At 43.3% G+C, this 15,269-nt stretch overlaps 1 protein-coding gene across 1 annotated transcript in view; it reads right to left on the bottom strand.

The window, feature by feature from the left end:
• Positions 1 to 11,983, bottom strand: part of MYLK (myosin light chain kinase) — a 222,234-nt gene extending 210,251 nt beyond the window's left edge. Inside the window, exon 1 of the mRNA XM_031935156.1 lies at positions 11,896 to 11,983. Coding sequence (XP_031791016.1) covers positions 11,896 to 11,922 — 27 coding nt within the window. The 5' untranslated portion in view covers positions 11,923 to 11,983. The remainder of the gene's footprint in view (positions 1 to 11,895) is intronic.
• Positions 11,984 to 15,269: the final 3,286 nt, after the last annotated feature.

A 15,269-nucleotide genomic window follows, 5' to 3' on the forward strand; every position in this document is an offset into this window, starting at 1 on the left:
AGTGAGCCGAGATGGCACGTCTGCACTCCAGCCTGAACAACAGAGCCAGACCCTCTCTCAAAAAAAAAAAAAAAAAACCCCAAACAAAAACAAAAACCCACAGCCACATAGTGGTTAAGCCACATAGTGGTTAAATGTGCAAATTTGAATCTCAGTTCCATCACCCACTGTGCCTCGGTTTCGTCAGCAGCGCCTGATAATCTTAGTTGTGGTAAATTAAATCAATCAATTCATGGAGAGCTCTTAGAACTGTGCTTGGCACCTGATAAGCATCTAATTAAGTTTTAGCTACTTCTTAGCACAATGCTTAGCACATAAGAAGTACATAATACATACACAAGTCCTCCACCTAGATATTCCAGTTCCCTGACTCACCAGCTTCCTTATCGATAAAACAACAACAGCACCACCGCTGGGCAAGACTGCTTTGGAACTTTGATGAGGCAAGAAATGAGAAGTCTCCTGGTCAGTGCTTGGTGCACGGCAAGGATGCAATAAACGTTAGCTTCCTCTACCTTTTTATTGATGCAACAGTTGGCAGACCATTCTTCATATCTCTCACAGTTTTGCACATCTTGCAAGCAGAGGTGCTGACTGCCTTTGTTCCTGACTATCTTTTCAAGAAGATTTGCATAGCAAACAGCCTTCAAAGAGAGAGAGAGTTTCCCTCAGGATGGAGCAAAGTGCAGGCACACTTACTGTTCATTACAGAACTCTCAAGTTTCCAAGGCTCAGGACTTCTCTCCACTGTGTGTGCAGGTATCACCTGGCCCTCTTGGTGTCAACCTGTGGAAGTCGGAGCTCAGAGAACCAGTACAGGAAAATGCTGATATTCTGATTACTGTTATTGTTGTGAACCACAAAGTCCCTTATCTCTAACCTATAAGTCTCATCTTCTGCCAGCATGTATGAAACTGTGGCAGGTTAACTCCTTAACTTGAAAGTATGTGAAATCTAAGACCCTTCACAGTTATTAGCAAAAGTCTATAGGAAAGATAGTGGCAAAATAAACTCCTTTCCCATAGTCTTTATCTTAAAATGTCATCTACCCCTTCACATCCTGTCAACATTTAGCTGACTTTTTAAAATTTTTAAGTAAAGAATGTTTCCTTATTTATTTTCGTATTATTCATGTTGATTTTCATCTTCTGGATTCTAATTCAAATTTCTGTGCATTTGAGATATTTCTGAGGCTCCTTTTTTATCCAGGGGGGCATTCTTTTGAATTTGAAGACTCCCCTTTTTAAGTTCCTTTTGTCTGAGATGTACAGACCATCATCTCTCCTTACATCCCATTCATTCCTCCCACCAAACCTGGTGCGCTACCATCCTTCTAAATCTAATCTCTTAACTGTAGCATCAGACACCAGGTCTGTACTGAATAAAACTCATGGAGAGTGTATGCCTTCATTTAATTCGTTGTCAAGAGAACTGAAAGTTCTACCATCATCCTAAGGTGCTCTTCTCCTCTCCCCTCATCCTTCATGAGAGCACAGAGCAGGGCTCTCATGCTAACCACCCTGCCTATAAAAGGCGGGGATGCATGACCTGAGGGTGTGACTCAGGCAAAGGCCAGTTACTACAACCACCAGCTGTTGTAGTTGGGCAGAAGAGGTAAGAACAGAAATCTGAGAAATCTGGCCTAGAACTGCTAACTAACCCACATCAAGCCAGGATCTGAAAACATAGTTGTATGAATGGGAGCAGGGAAGCACTGATACTGCCAGACTCACCTCAGGCACTAAGAAAAGGAGGGAACACAGTTAAGGATAAGGTTATGGAAATGCCTAACACAATTTCTACTCACCTCAGACAGCTGAGTGGAAAACTGGTGGATACAGAAGTAGTCAGTGGCTCCATGTCTTTTTCAGATACCCTAAATTAATGGGACATGATCTTCACTCCTGCCTCCTACCACCACCACTACTTCCACTGCCGCTCATTTTCAAATCGAAGATTTGTGTGCATGATAAAGTCTAGCTTGCAGATACCCACTGACTATTCAGCTAAGCTACCAGCAATTTCCTTCCTTCCTTCCTTCCTTCCTTCCTTCCTTCCTTCCTTCCTTCATTCCTGCCTTCCTCCCTCCCTCTCTCTTGTTCTTTTCTTTCTGACGAAGTCTCACTCTGTTGCCCAGGTTGGAGTGTAGTAGTGCGATCTCGGCTCACTGCAACCTCTGCCTCCCGGGTTCAGGTGATTCTCCTGTCTCAGTTCCCCCAAGTAACTGGGATTACAAGTATGCACCACCACACCTGGCTATTCTTTTTTTTTGTATTTTTAGTAGGGACAGGGTTTCACCATGTCAACCAACCAGGCTGGTCTTGAACTCCCGACCTCAAGTGATCCACCCACCTCGGCCTCCCAAAGTGCTGGGATTACAGGCATGAGCCACCACGCCTGGCTGAGCTACCAGTGATTTTCAAAGTTTTCTCTCTTGCTTTCTATAATTACCCTCCCTCCCCACTACAAAATTGGGTATATCTAAGTCTCAGCAACTGGTATTAAATTATAACTTATGATTCTTTTAAAAATAAATAAAAAATAAATAAGTCAACAAAACTCTTGAAATATCATGCTTTGCTATTATTCATCTTTTTTTATATTTTGGGTTTTATTTTTAGATTTTACCATCTAAAGATCTCTTACAATATTTTTTAAGTAGGGCAGGGTATCCCAAGACCTCAACATCTGGTCATAAGTTACTTGTAGAACTGTAGCATAGTTTTCTTTCTTTTGAAAAATAATTAGTCTGTGATGGCTTTAATAGATAGCAAATGAATAAAAACAACTTTTATCTTAACATAGTTTTAGCAGTAAGAAAGAATTTTATCAGGCCCCATGATCAGGGATTATCTGGAAACATTTAGTAATAAGTTCCAAGAAAAACTCCAAAGGATGAACCCTTGGTCTGCAGGCCTCCTACCAGCTTAAACTCTGCAGGGCTAGGGGTCCACCCTCATCCCACATCCAGGGTCTCCTTTGTGTTGTAGGGGCTCAACTGCTGGTCCTGCCTCCCCCAAGATGGCTTTCCATCTTGTCAAAGTGTTCACAAGTGCCCCAACCAGAAACTACTCTTATGCTTTCCTATGATACTATGGGTCGTCTGCTTTCACTATGTTTATGGAAGAGACAGGACAAGATCCAAACCTCACTGCAATCTCCCAATTCCCAGAAAACCCATCCCTTTACCTATATAGATTAACTCCCAATTTGTCCAACCCTGTAGGGGGTTGCTGTGGTTTGAATGTGTCACCCAAAATTCATGTTTTGGAAACTTGACTCCCACTGCAACAGTTTTGAGAGGTGGACCTTTAAGAGCTGATTAAGTAATGAAGGCTTTGTTCTTATTAATAGATTCATGTTATTTCAGGAATGGGTTCATCATTGTAGGAGTGGGTTTGTCATTAAAAAAAAAGTCCAACCCCGCTCTTGCTCTCTTATTCTCTCTTGTCCTTCTACCTTCCACTGTGGGATGACACAGCAAGAAGGCCCCAGCAAGAAGCCAGCCCTTGAACTTGGACTTCCCAGCCTCCAGAACTGTAAGAAATAAGTCTCTATTCTTCACAAATTGCCTGGTTTGTGATATTCTTTTATAGCAGAATAAAATAGGCTAAGACAGTGTCTTCAGGCTATTCCACTACAGATACTGCCTCTAGTCAAAAATGACCAGACCCTCAGGCCTGGGTACTCCCCATCAATACAGAGAAATGAAACCTGGTCAAGAGAAGAGGCCACTGCTGTCCCAGAGCACAGCCCATAGAATTACTCCCCAGACACAGGTACCATCTGGATTCTCTAGCCTTTGTAAGAACCTAAACTGGTAGTTCTGAGTAAGAAACCTTCAAGGGAAGCCAAGAGGGACTCCTCCATCCTTCTTCAGCCGCAGCAAGGGGTCACATGTACTTTACAGAGTATGATAAAGAATCCTACTGCTGTATCAATCAGCAGGCAAAGAGCCCATCATGACCCCTCAGTGTCCCTGCTTTGTCAGGTTGAAGTCCTATGACCACATTTGTGGGGCTGACAGTTTCTGATGTCAAGAATCTGACACGTTTGTGCATCCGTCCTACTCCTTCCATCTGTCTTCTCCTCTGCCACCCAACCCTTCTACTCAGAGTTGGGACATCAGTAGCCTCTTCTGCCTAGGAAGGGACTAGTCCTGGACCTTCCTTGTCATCACTGTCCCCACACCTCCCAATAAACAACTCCAAAAGTAGATCCTCAGGAAACGTCACTTCAGGCCTCAACCTCACACTGAAGAGCTTTTGGGGTGAGGCAGTTAAGGCACAGCTTTGAGTGGCTCTGAGTGCAAACAGAAGAAAGAAATCATCCCTGGCTTCAATGAGTTTCCAGTTTAATGGGGGAAGATGAGGCCCACGAGCACATATGAAAGCAGGAAAGCACCAAGAAAGCATTATTCCTTGTGTGATAATGGGTTTAGATACCTCGTGGCTGCACTAACAGTTAATCACCACCCCCGCTTCTTGACAGACTTTCTTCCCTTGGTTTCTGGAATGCCATGCTCTCCTGTTTTTCTTCCTACTTCCTTTTCCTGGTCTCTAAATGACTGACATGCTCACTCCTGAGGTGATCAAATCCAGTCGTGCAGTTTTATACACCATCTAGAGGCTGGTGATCTCCACATACATTTCTTATCCCACCCTCTCCACTGACCTCCAGAATCTGACATCTCACTGTCTACTCCAGATCTTGACTGGTTTATCTAACAAGACATACAGGACCTGTCCATTTTCTCCAGCCAAATGTGCTCTTCTCACAGCACTTCCCATCCAGGCAAAAGGCTCCACTGTCCATCCAAGTGCTCAGGCCCAGAATTCATCCCTCACTCCTCTCCCTCCACTTGTAGGTGATCCATCCACCTTGGCCTCCCAAAGTGCTGGGATTACAGGTGTGAGCCGCTGAGTCTGGCTCTTACTGTACTTTAAAATTACCGCTGGATGTTACTGTCTTCCTGTTCTACTAGAATGAAAATTACATGAGAGCAGGGACTTTGCCTCACTCATCATTCAAGGAGCACTTGTTGAATGAATGAAAGTCATGCCTGGTAGAATGTCATGTCATGTTAGCCACATTGATGAGAGTTACATTCTTTTCTGGGGAAGGGGACTGAATTTTTCACAGAAACAATAACATAAGAGATGGTTACTCTATTGATCAAGGTCCTAATGCCCACCTTTTAAAGAAACATGATCAAACCCCCTATTTAACTACAAGTTATATATCAAGCAATATAGAACTCTCTAAAATACATGTGCTTTCATTAAAAAAAGAAAAATAATAATGAAGCATATATAAATATACTTCGATATGATATATATCACAATTCATTGTTCAAAGTTATTATATCGAAAGCAGAATGATCATCTTCATTAAAAACATGGAATTCATAAGCCTGGATTCGGTGGCTCATGCCCGTAATTCCAGCACTTTGAGAGGCTGAGGTGGGAGGATTGCTTGAGCCCAGGAGTTTGAGACCAGCCCTGATAACACAGCAAGACTCCATCTCTACAAAGAATTTAAAAGCTGGATATGGTGGTGTGCACCTATAGTCCCAGCTACTCAGGAGGCTGAGGCAGGAGGACTGTTTAAGCCTGACAGGTTGAGGCTGCAGTGAGCTATAATTGTGCCACTGTACTCCAACCTGGGCAACAAAGAAACACCCTGCCTCAAAAAACAAAAACAAAACAAAACAAAAAAGACATGGAATTCAGACAAAAGATCTTCCACTGACATCTCTGAAAATACACATAGAGGAAACTATAGGTTACTTGACCTTTTGAAACATCTAGCGAGAAATGTTGGTAGGGAGAGTGTTAGAATGCAACAGGGCATGGAGACACACCTGTGGTGACTGGAAATCCAGGAGGGCAGCATGGAGCCACCCAACCTCTGCAGCTCTATCTCTCCTGCTAAGATTGGATCTGTCTGAAGTCAGTCCCCATCGGCATTGCAAACACCTGCAGTCCTTACAACAGGAGAATCCCACAGTCCTCACAAGTCCTGGGCCCAGTTTGGAGACACGCTGGAATTCACACAGTCACATTGCCCTGAATTAGGAGCACAAGGTATGTACTTCCCATCTCTCCCACCCCTTGTGAACCAAGCTGCCGCAGCAAGGCACAATCTTGAGACCTGAGCCACCTCTGGATTGAATCCTGCTCTGGAGGCTGGTAACTACGGCGCCTCCCAGCACTGGAGCTCCATTTTCCTTACCAAGCTCACATGGGTGGCTGTATGCCACAACCTCAGTTGCATGGAGATTGGGCCCAAGATCAGCTGTGACTCTGATCCTGCATAGCAGGGAAACCAACCCCTGCCATTGCACTTCCAGCCAGAGGATCAATCTGTCAGTTCTGACTAGAGCAAACCTACTCTTGAGCCAGCCAAATGGTTGCATGCCCTCCTCTAAATGTGAGAGGCCCCTGAGCCTCCAAGCAGTTGATATGCCCTTGCACCAGCAAAGTGGCTATGCACCCACACTCAGGACCTGAGAAACAGCTCCATAATAGTATCCCCCCCTTACAGGCATGTTCCTGGCCTGCCTAGTGGCCCTGTACCACCCCTAACCTCCAAAAAAGACCTGAGAAACCCACAGGGCATCCCTGGCAGGCATGCCCTTATGCCAGCTGAGCAGCTTTGCACCTGTGTCCCAAACCTAAGAAACAACACCATGGACCATCCCCAGCAGATATTCTCCCAGGCTGGCTGAGCAGCTATCTGTCCATGTCCCAGCCTGAGATATAGCCCTGTGGGCCACCTCTGGCAGGCATGCCCCCACACCAGTTGAGTAGCCTTGCGCCTGCATCCTGGGCCTAAAAAACAGCTGCATGGGCTGCCCCTGGCAGACACATCACCAGGCTGGTTGAGCAGCTATAAGCCCATGTCCTGAGATAAAGAAACAGCCCCATGGACCATCCCCAGCAGACATGCCCCCCCAGCCAACCAAGCAACCATGTGGCTGTGTCACAAGCATGAGAAATAGACCTGTAGGTAGTCCCCAGCAAACACGACCTGAGTTCGGCCAAGTAGCCTTCTGTCAGCTTCCTGTCCTGAGTCTGAAAAACAGCCCCACAGATCACTCCTGACAGACACACTAGGTTGGCCAAACATCTGTATGCTCATGCTCCTGGCCAGAATAACAGCCCTGGGACCCCAAACCCAGCAAGCTAGACCCAAATTTCGTCAGTCCATCATTTACATTTATATCCTCCAACCTTAGAAAGAGCCCCGCAAACCCAGCAAGCCCAGCCTGGTAAAGCCACACGACTGTCACCACAAACTCTTTCAACCTAGGCCACTGAGAAATCACAAATGCCACTAGTGTGGATTACAGGTGAAGAAACTACACAGAGACTACACTAACGCATCAACCTAGAACCCAGGCAAATGCACCCCACTGAACCGACATCACAAGACACATTCATATAAATAAGTCTTTCTCTACAAAGCCTACTTCATAAAATTGGAAGAGGCAACTTTTCTACCAGATGCATAGAAATCAATATAGAAACACAACCATGAAAAAACCAGAAAACATATTACCTCCCAAGAAAAACAGTAATTCTCCAGTAACAGTCTCCAATCATAAGGAAATGTATGAAATGCCAGAAAAACAATTCAAAATAATAATCTTAAGGAAAATCAGTGAGATAATCTGATAAAATCAGGAAAATAATTCAAGATTTGAATGAGAAATTCAACAAACAGATGGATATCATTTAAAAAGAACTAAAAGGAAATCAACGAATGAAATAAAAATTAGCAGAAAACTTCCTAAGTCTTAGGAGAGAGATGGACATTCAGGTGTAGAAAGCTCAAAGAACCCCAAATAGATTAAACCCAAACAGGTCCTCACCAAGGCACATTATAATCAAATTGTCAAAAGTCAAAGACAAAGAAAGAATTTTAAAAGCATCAAGAGAAAAGCACTAAGTTACATATAAGGGAATCTCTATTAGACTAACAGGAGATTTCTCAAAAGGAATCTTACAGGCCAGGAAATAGAATTTAAAGTATTGAAAGAAAGAAGGGAAAAACCCTGTCAGCTAAGAATATTATACCCAGCAAAGCTAATCTTCACAAATGAAGAAGAAATAAAATATTTCACAGACAAGTAAAAAGTAAAGGAATTCATCACCACTAAACTGGCCCTACAAGAAATGCTCAAGGGATTCTTACATCTGGAAATGAAAAGATGGTAACTACCGTATATATATGTATATAAAGACTCTACCAAAAAACTTAGAACTGATAAACAAATTTAGTAAAGTTACAGGATATAAAATTAATATACAAAAATGAGTAGCATTTCTACACACAAGCAACAAACTAGCTGAAAAGAAATCAAGAAGGCAGTCCCATTTACAATAGTTACAAAAAAAATTAGAATAAATTTAACCAAGGAGGTGAAAGACTTCTACAAGGAAAACTACAAAACACTGATGAAAGAGACTGAAGAGGATACAAACAAGTGGAAAGGCATCCTATGCCCATGGATCAGAAGAATTAATATTGTTAAAATGACAATACCATCCAAAGCAATCTACAGATTGGATGCAATTCCTATTAGAATACCAATGAAATTCTTCACAGAAAAAGAAAAAAAAATTCCTAAATTTTATATGGAACAATGAAAGGCCCTAAATAGCCAAAGCAGTCCTGACCAAAAATGACACAGCTGGGGGTATCACACTACCAGACTGCAAAATATACTATAAAGCTGTAGTAACCCAAACAGCATGGTATTAGCATAAAAACGGACACATAGACCAACAGAACAAATAGAGAACCCAGAAATTAATCCACATAGGTACAGCCAATTGATTTTTGACAAAGGTACCAGGAATATTCTTTGTGAAAAGGATACTCTCTTGAATAGATGGTGCTGGGAAAACTGGATATTCATATGCAGAAGAATAAAACTAGACCCCCCCACCTCTCATCCTATACAAAAATCAATTCAAAATGGATCAAAGACCTAAATGTAAGACCTGAAATGATAAAATTACTAGAAGAAAACATAAAGAAAATGCCTCAGAACATTGGTCTGGGAAAATATTTTATGAGTAAGACCTCAAAAGCACAGGGAACAAAAGCAAAAATAAACAAATAGTATTATATCAAATGAAAATGTTTCTGCATAGCAAAGCAAGCAAAGAAAACAAATAGTGAAAAAACCTACAGGATGGGAGAAAATACTTGCAAACTACTCACCTGACAGGGAATTAATATCCAGAATATGCAAGGAACTCAATTCAACAGCAGAAAAACAATCTGATTAGAAAATGATCAAATTATATGAACAGACATTTCTTAAAAGAAGAAATATAAATTGCCAACAAATATATGGAAAAATGCCCAACATCACTAATCATCAGGGAAATACAAATCAAAACCACAACGAGGTATCATCTTATCCCAGTTAGAATGGCTATTTTCAGAAACACAAACAACAAATGCTGGCAAGGATGAGGAGAAAAGGAAACTCATATACTCTTGGTGGGAATGTAAACTAGTATAGCAACTATGGAAACCAGTATAGAGGTTCTTCCAAAACTAAAAATAGAACAACCATATGATCCAGCAATTCTACTATTGGGAATTTATCCAAAGGAAAAAAGGAAATCATATGAAAGAGATGTCTGTATCCCCATGTCTACTGCAGCACTATTTACATACAGCCAAGATATGGGATCAATGTAGGTATCCAACAGAAGATGAATGGATAAATAAAATGTGGTATAGATACACAATGGAATACTATTTAACCATAAAAAAGAATGAATCCTGCCATTTGTGGCAACACGGATAGAATTGGAGGACATTATATTAAGTGAGATAAACCAGGAACAGAAAGTTAGACACGGTGTGTTATCATTCATATGTGAAAGCTAAAAAACATTGATCTCTAAGAAGTAAAAGAGTAGAACAGAGGATACTAGAGGCTGGGAAAGGTAGCAGGAAGGGAGGGATAGGGAGAGATTTGCTAAAGGATACAAAATTACAGCTAGATAGAAAGAATAAGTTCTACTGTTCTATACCATGGTAGGATGACTATAGTTAATAATAATACATAGTTTCAAATAGGTAGAAGGAGGATATTGAATGTTTCAAACATAAAGAAATGATAAATGTTTGCAAAGATGGATATGCTAATTGCCTGGATCTGATCACCATATATTAATTATATCAAAACATCACTATGTACTCCATGAATACGTACAACTATTATTAGTAAATTTTTAAAAATGTTTGCATCTTGCTAAGGAGTCCTGTATTACCTATGAGTGTCCCACTCGCTTAGACTTTAAGGGACTCACAGAGAAGGGCATGAGTTCTAGACTGCCTTTGCACTGACCAGATGTGTCTCTAGAGCTTTGCTCAAATGGCCCCAATGATGCGAAGAAAGGAATACTGGGTGAGTCCTATGGTGTCATGAGCCCCTAGGCTTTAAAACTGAAGTTTTATCTCATTTTTATTTACTTCTTTTCCTCATTGCAAATGTCCTTGTCACAGCCTAAAGTAGGTGACTAAACAAAGAGGGCTTCTGGCATAGACCACTCACCAGTACCAGAGGCACAACTTTCAGCCTGACTTTTGGCCAGGCAGATGTGCCTTTAAAATAAAGGGACTTGCATTATTTTTTGCATCCTTTGATCTTCTACCTATGGTGCTTCACAGTGTGAAAAGCCTTAAGGCTTTCTTTTAAAGGATGCCTTGCTCATATGTTCAGTGTTCACTTTGGTCCAGCCTCCCACAAATCCTAAAATAAAGTCCCATCTCAGCCATATGTGCTGTGTTTTCTTTCAGGCAGTAGTAGGACACTGCTTTTCCCTTTATCAGCCATTTTAGAGTCCAACCTCATAGTCACTTTTTAAAAAATTCCTTTGATGTTACGGGATTTATTTCCTTAACAAAAGAGGAGGCCCTACATACTTCAATATGTCTTTCAAAGTAGTCTAAGAAGCTGTTCTCTCTCAAGTCAATGATGGGGTCATAGTTCAAAGCAGGTTTAGCACCATAGGGGAAATAATCAGTATTATTTTTTTGAAATCACAGGCCATACTTCCTGTTATTAATTCATGCCTCCCCACTTCCCCCACCCACCAACCTTCTCACTTTCTTTGCTTCATTGGTATTGGTTTTGACCCTGCCAGCCTCCTCTGCACTGAGAGTTAACAGACACCCTCACCCCAGGCTGATGTTAGCTGAGGACCCCTGAAGTACTGTAGTAGTTAGACTCTAAGGAGTGGGTCAAGGGTAGCAGCGGGAAACCACCTTCCTCACTGCTAAAGCTGCAGAAAGCAGTGGAAACCCCCGAAGCCCTAAAGTACACATATGAAATCCCAAATGATCACCCACACTTTTGGAATATTATTTAAAATATTTTCTATTGTATAGCTGCCCAAAGAAGGCACTGTCTTTGTTAAACAGGCTCACTCTACACCTATTATCACATGGGATTTCTCACCAGAGTGCAGGTGACCAGGTTATGGGCAGCGCTCTGGAAGCTGCTCAGTCCCACAGAACTAGCTATCGTTATGAGTCCAGGTAACACAAAGTTCTACCTGTGTTCCATCCCCAACAATGCCTGCTTGCCAAGGAACCATGGAGTCAAAGGAGAAATCAAAACCAGAGTTAGTCAGAGCAGCCTCCTAGAGCAGCAGGAGGAGAAAGTTTCCAGCCAGCTTGGAAGGATGGAGTACCACAGTGCGCAGTGTGAACAGTTTCTAGCAGCAGCCGTCCCACAGGCCCTTATTCTTGTTTCCTGGCTAGTTCCAATGATGATTCCCACCACCTTCACCAGTTCAAGAATTCTGACCAGCTAAGCCAAGATCAACAGACAATGCTGCAGCATGCTGCCTTCACTCCTACCTGCCTGGGCAGCTGGCCAGGTGCCATCTCACCTTGAGGGCAGCAGTCTCTTCTGGGCACCTAGAAAGACACACAGCTCCCCTCTCTGCAGCCTCCCCAGGGTGGACTGAGGAGGAATGGTCAACAGCATAATGTAAACTCTGCTCACTCACCACCGTCTTCTCTGTTGTTTGTTGTGGCAACTGGGCCAGGGGGACAGGAAAGGCGTCCTGAAGCTCTCAGCTGGGAAGCTCCTGAAGTTGCTCTGAACTGCAGCAGAAGCAGCTGATTCGGGAGCCACCTGGGTGGGTGGGAAGGAGGAAAGGAAAGCCAAATCAGAGACAGACACGCAAAAGGGATGTGGGAGCAGTTGGGAGGAGTACATCACTCTGGGACAGGCTATGTAGAAACAGGGAAGCGTCCCAACAGTGACGATGGGTGGCTTTTATTACCGTGTGGGGGGTTATGCGTTTAGAGTTCAGGAACAATAGTTACAAGAAGAACCAGAACGAGGTGCTTTCTTCTCCCACAGAGGACAGATGCGGAACCATGAGGGTGGTACTCAGGGTAGGCTGCAGGGTCTAGGGAGAGGCCCTGGCAGGGGTGAGGGAGGAAAGCCATGGGAGCTGCCTTCCTGCAGGTGAAAGGCAGTGCAGACAGGTAGCTCTTGGGGAGTTCTGGAGGGAGCTGGTTCCTGGCTATCAGAGATGTGGCTTTAGTGGCATGGCCAGGGGAAGAAAGGGCTGACAGGGCCGGAAAAAAAAACACCGACACCCTGGGAGAGGACTGTGCTTCTAGAGGAGTCTCTCTCTTACCTTCACTGTCCCAGGGCTGGGCCGATATGCTTTGTTTCCCCAACACCCACACCAAGGCAGAACACGGGGCCCCCCACTCAGCCTGGCCCAGGCTCCTGAAATTCCCCCTTCTCTTCCCTTCAGAAACTTTTGTTCTCCTCGGAGGGCAAATCTCACTTTTTAAGAGGGAAACAAATACCTATAATAAGTAGCAATTCCATTTCCTCTGAGGGACAAATAACTTATTTCAGGGCCCTTTATAAGCTACCCTTCCAGATGGTGTGTTAATGTGAAAAGGACAGTTTGAAAATCCAAAGGAAATCAAGCCCTCACAACGGCATTTGCTGTTTTTGAATGTTTTCTGTTCCCTCCCAAAATTTAAGTTGAATCTTAATCCTTGAAGCAACAGTATTAAGAGGTAGGACCTTTAGGGGGTGATTAAGTCAGGAGGGCAGAGCCCTTGAGAATACGATCAGCAACCTTATAAAGGGGCTGGAGTGAACTGGCTGGCCCTTTTTTGCTCTTCTGCTTTCTGCCAAGTGAGGACAAAGCAACTTGGCACCATCTTGGAAACAGAAAACAGCCCTCACAAGACACCAAATCTGCTGGCATCTTGATCTTGGACTTCCATTTTCCAGAACTGTGAGGAAAAAATTCTATTTGTAGATCACCCAGCCTCAGGTATTTTGTCATAGCAGCACAGACTAAGACAGCATTTCAGCAGGGGACTTCCAGACTGAAAAAGTCCTTACATAATCCCTTAATAAATCACAAAGGAGACAGAGAGGGTGGAAACCCTGAGTTTAGCGTGGTGGCTTCCCCTGACACTTTGAGGGACACTTTGAAAAGGAAATGAGAGAGACTGGGCTCTCAAAGAAGGGGAAGGATGAGGTGGAATTCCCACCCCATTACAGTCCCAGAGCCAGTTGCTCTTTTCCACCTGGACAGGAAGTGTCAGCAGAAAGTTCATTTCAAGAGTGCTAGCCTTGTGTGCACCCAGTTGCTCCCTGTAATCTGGCCACAGGACCAAATGACAGCTAAAGCAGAACAGGTGTTTCTATAAGGAATGGTTTCCACATGTCTCATAAGCTAAGCCAGGTGATTCTAGCAGGACTTCTCTTGACCTTGAAGAGAAAAGTCAAGCTCAGGACATCTGCTGCCACCCCCTCAATATATATCCATCTCTGGTGAGGGTTTAGGGATACCTCTTGCTTCTTACTTCCTTAACCTTGACTCCACCTCCAGTGAGCACACCTGGCCCTTCATTCTCACCAGACCCATTCCACTTTCTACCAGCCAGAGGAGCCTTGAAACCTGCTGCTCTTCCTATCCTCAGTTCACTACCCTGCCCCATGCACATGGGAGGCCCCTGGGTGCTCTGTCATTTCCATTCTTTTGCCCAGCTGATTAGGCCACATCTGGCTAATATTTCACAACTCACCTGCAACACAGATACTTAATACTCTCCTGCTTCTCAAACAATTAGAAGCCACTCACAAGAAAACAAAATATAAAGCTGTTAATTATTTAAAAATTAAAACCATATAAAAGCTGATTATAAAGGCAAAATGATTTTCTAAGCTAATTTTGCAACCCTATCAAGCATTACATCTATCCCCAAGTTCCCTGACACTCGTGGCAAAAAAGGAAACAGGACAGGGTCACACAATTCTCCTTGTCAGATGAGGACGCGAAGTCACTTCATCAGGTAACAGGGCCCTCCAGTGCTAATTTCCAAAAGGTCTCTCTCCAGAGAGAGGACTGAACAACACAATGGAAAATTCTACCAACAGGGTTTTCAAAAGGTAACATTGGGCGTTTCATTACTGTTTCTTGTTTGTTTGTTTGTTGTTTTTTGGACACAGGGTCTCGCTCTGTTGCCCAGGCTGGGGTGTGCAGGGGCACGATCTCAGCTGGCTGCAACCTCTGCCTCCCATGTTCAAGTGATTCTTGTGCCTCAGCCTCCCAAGTAGTTGGGACTATAGGTGCATGCCACCATGTCCTGCTAATTTTTGTATTTTTAGTAGAGATGGAGTTTTACCATGCTGGCTAGGCTGGTCTTGAACTCCCGACCTCAAGTGATCCACATGCCTCAGCCTCCCAAAGTACTGGGATCACAGGCATGAGCTACTGCGCCTAGCCTCAGAGTTTGGTAACTTAAATATCAACATTTGATAAAAAGGAGAATAATAAAATATGACTTGGGATTTTTGCAGGGATCTAAATCAAAAGTCTGGACAGGTAATTTTTTTAATAGTTTTTTAAAAATTATCTGTAAGTTCTAGGGTACATGAGCACAATGTGCAGGTTTGTTACATATGTATCCATGTGCCATGTTGGTGTGCTGCACCCATTAACTCGTCATTTACATTAGGTATATCTCCTAATGCTATCCCTCCCCCTTCCCCCCACCCCACAACAGGCCCCGGTGTGTGATGTTCCCCTTCCTGTGTTCTCATTGTTCAGTTCCCACCAATGAGTGAGAACATGCGGTGTTTGGTTTTCTGTCCTTGCAATAGTTTGCTGAGAATGATGGTTTCCAGCTTCATCCATGTCCCTACAAAGGACGTGAACTCATCCATTTTTATGGCTGCATAATAT

Source organism: Piliocolobus tephrosceles, chromosome 2 (assembly GCF_002776525.5).
Source record: "Piliocolobus tephrosceles isolate RC106 chromosome 2, ASM277652v3, whole genome shotgun sequence".
NCBI lineage: Eukaryota > Metazoa > Chordata > Mammalia > Primates > Cercopithecidae > Piliocolobus > Piliocolobus tephrosceles.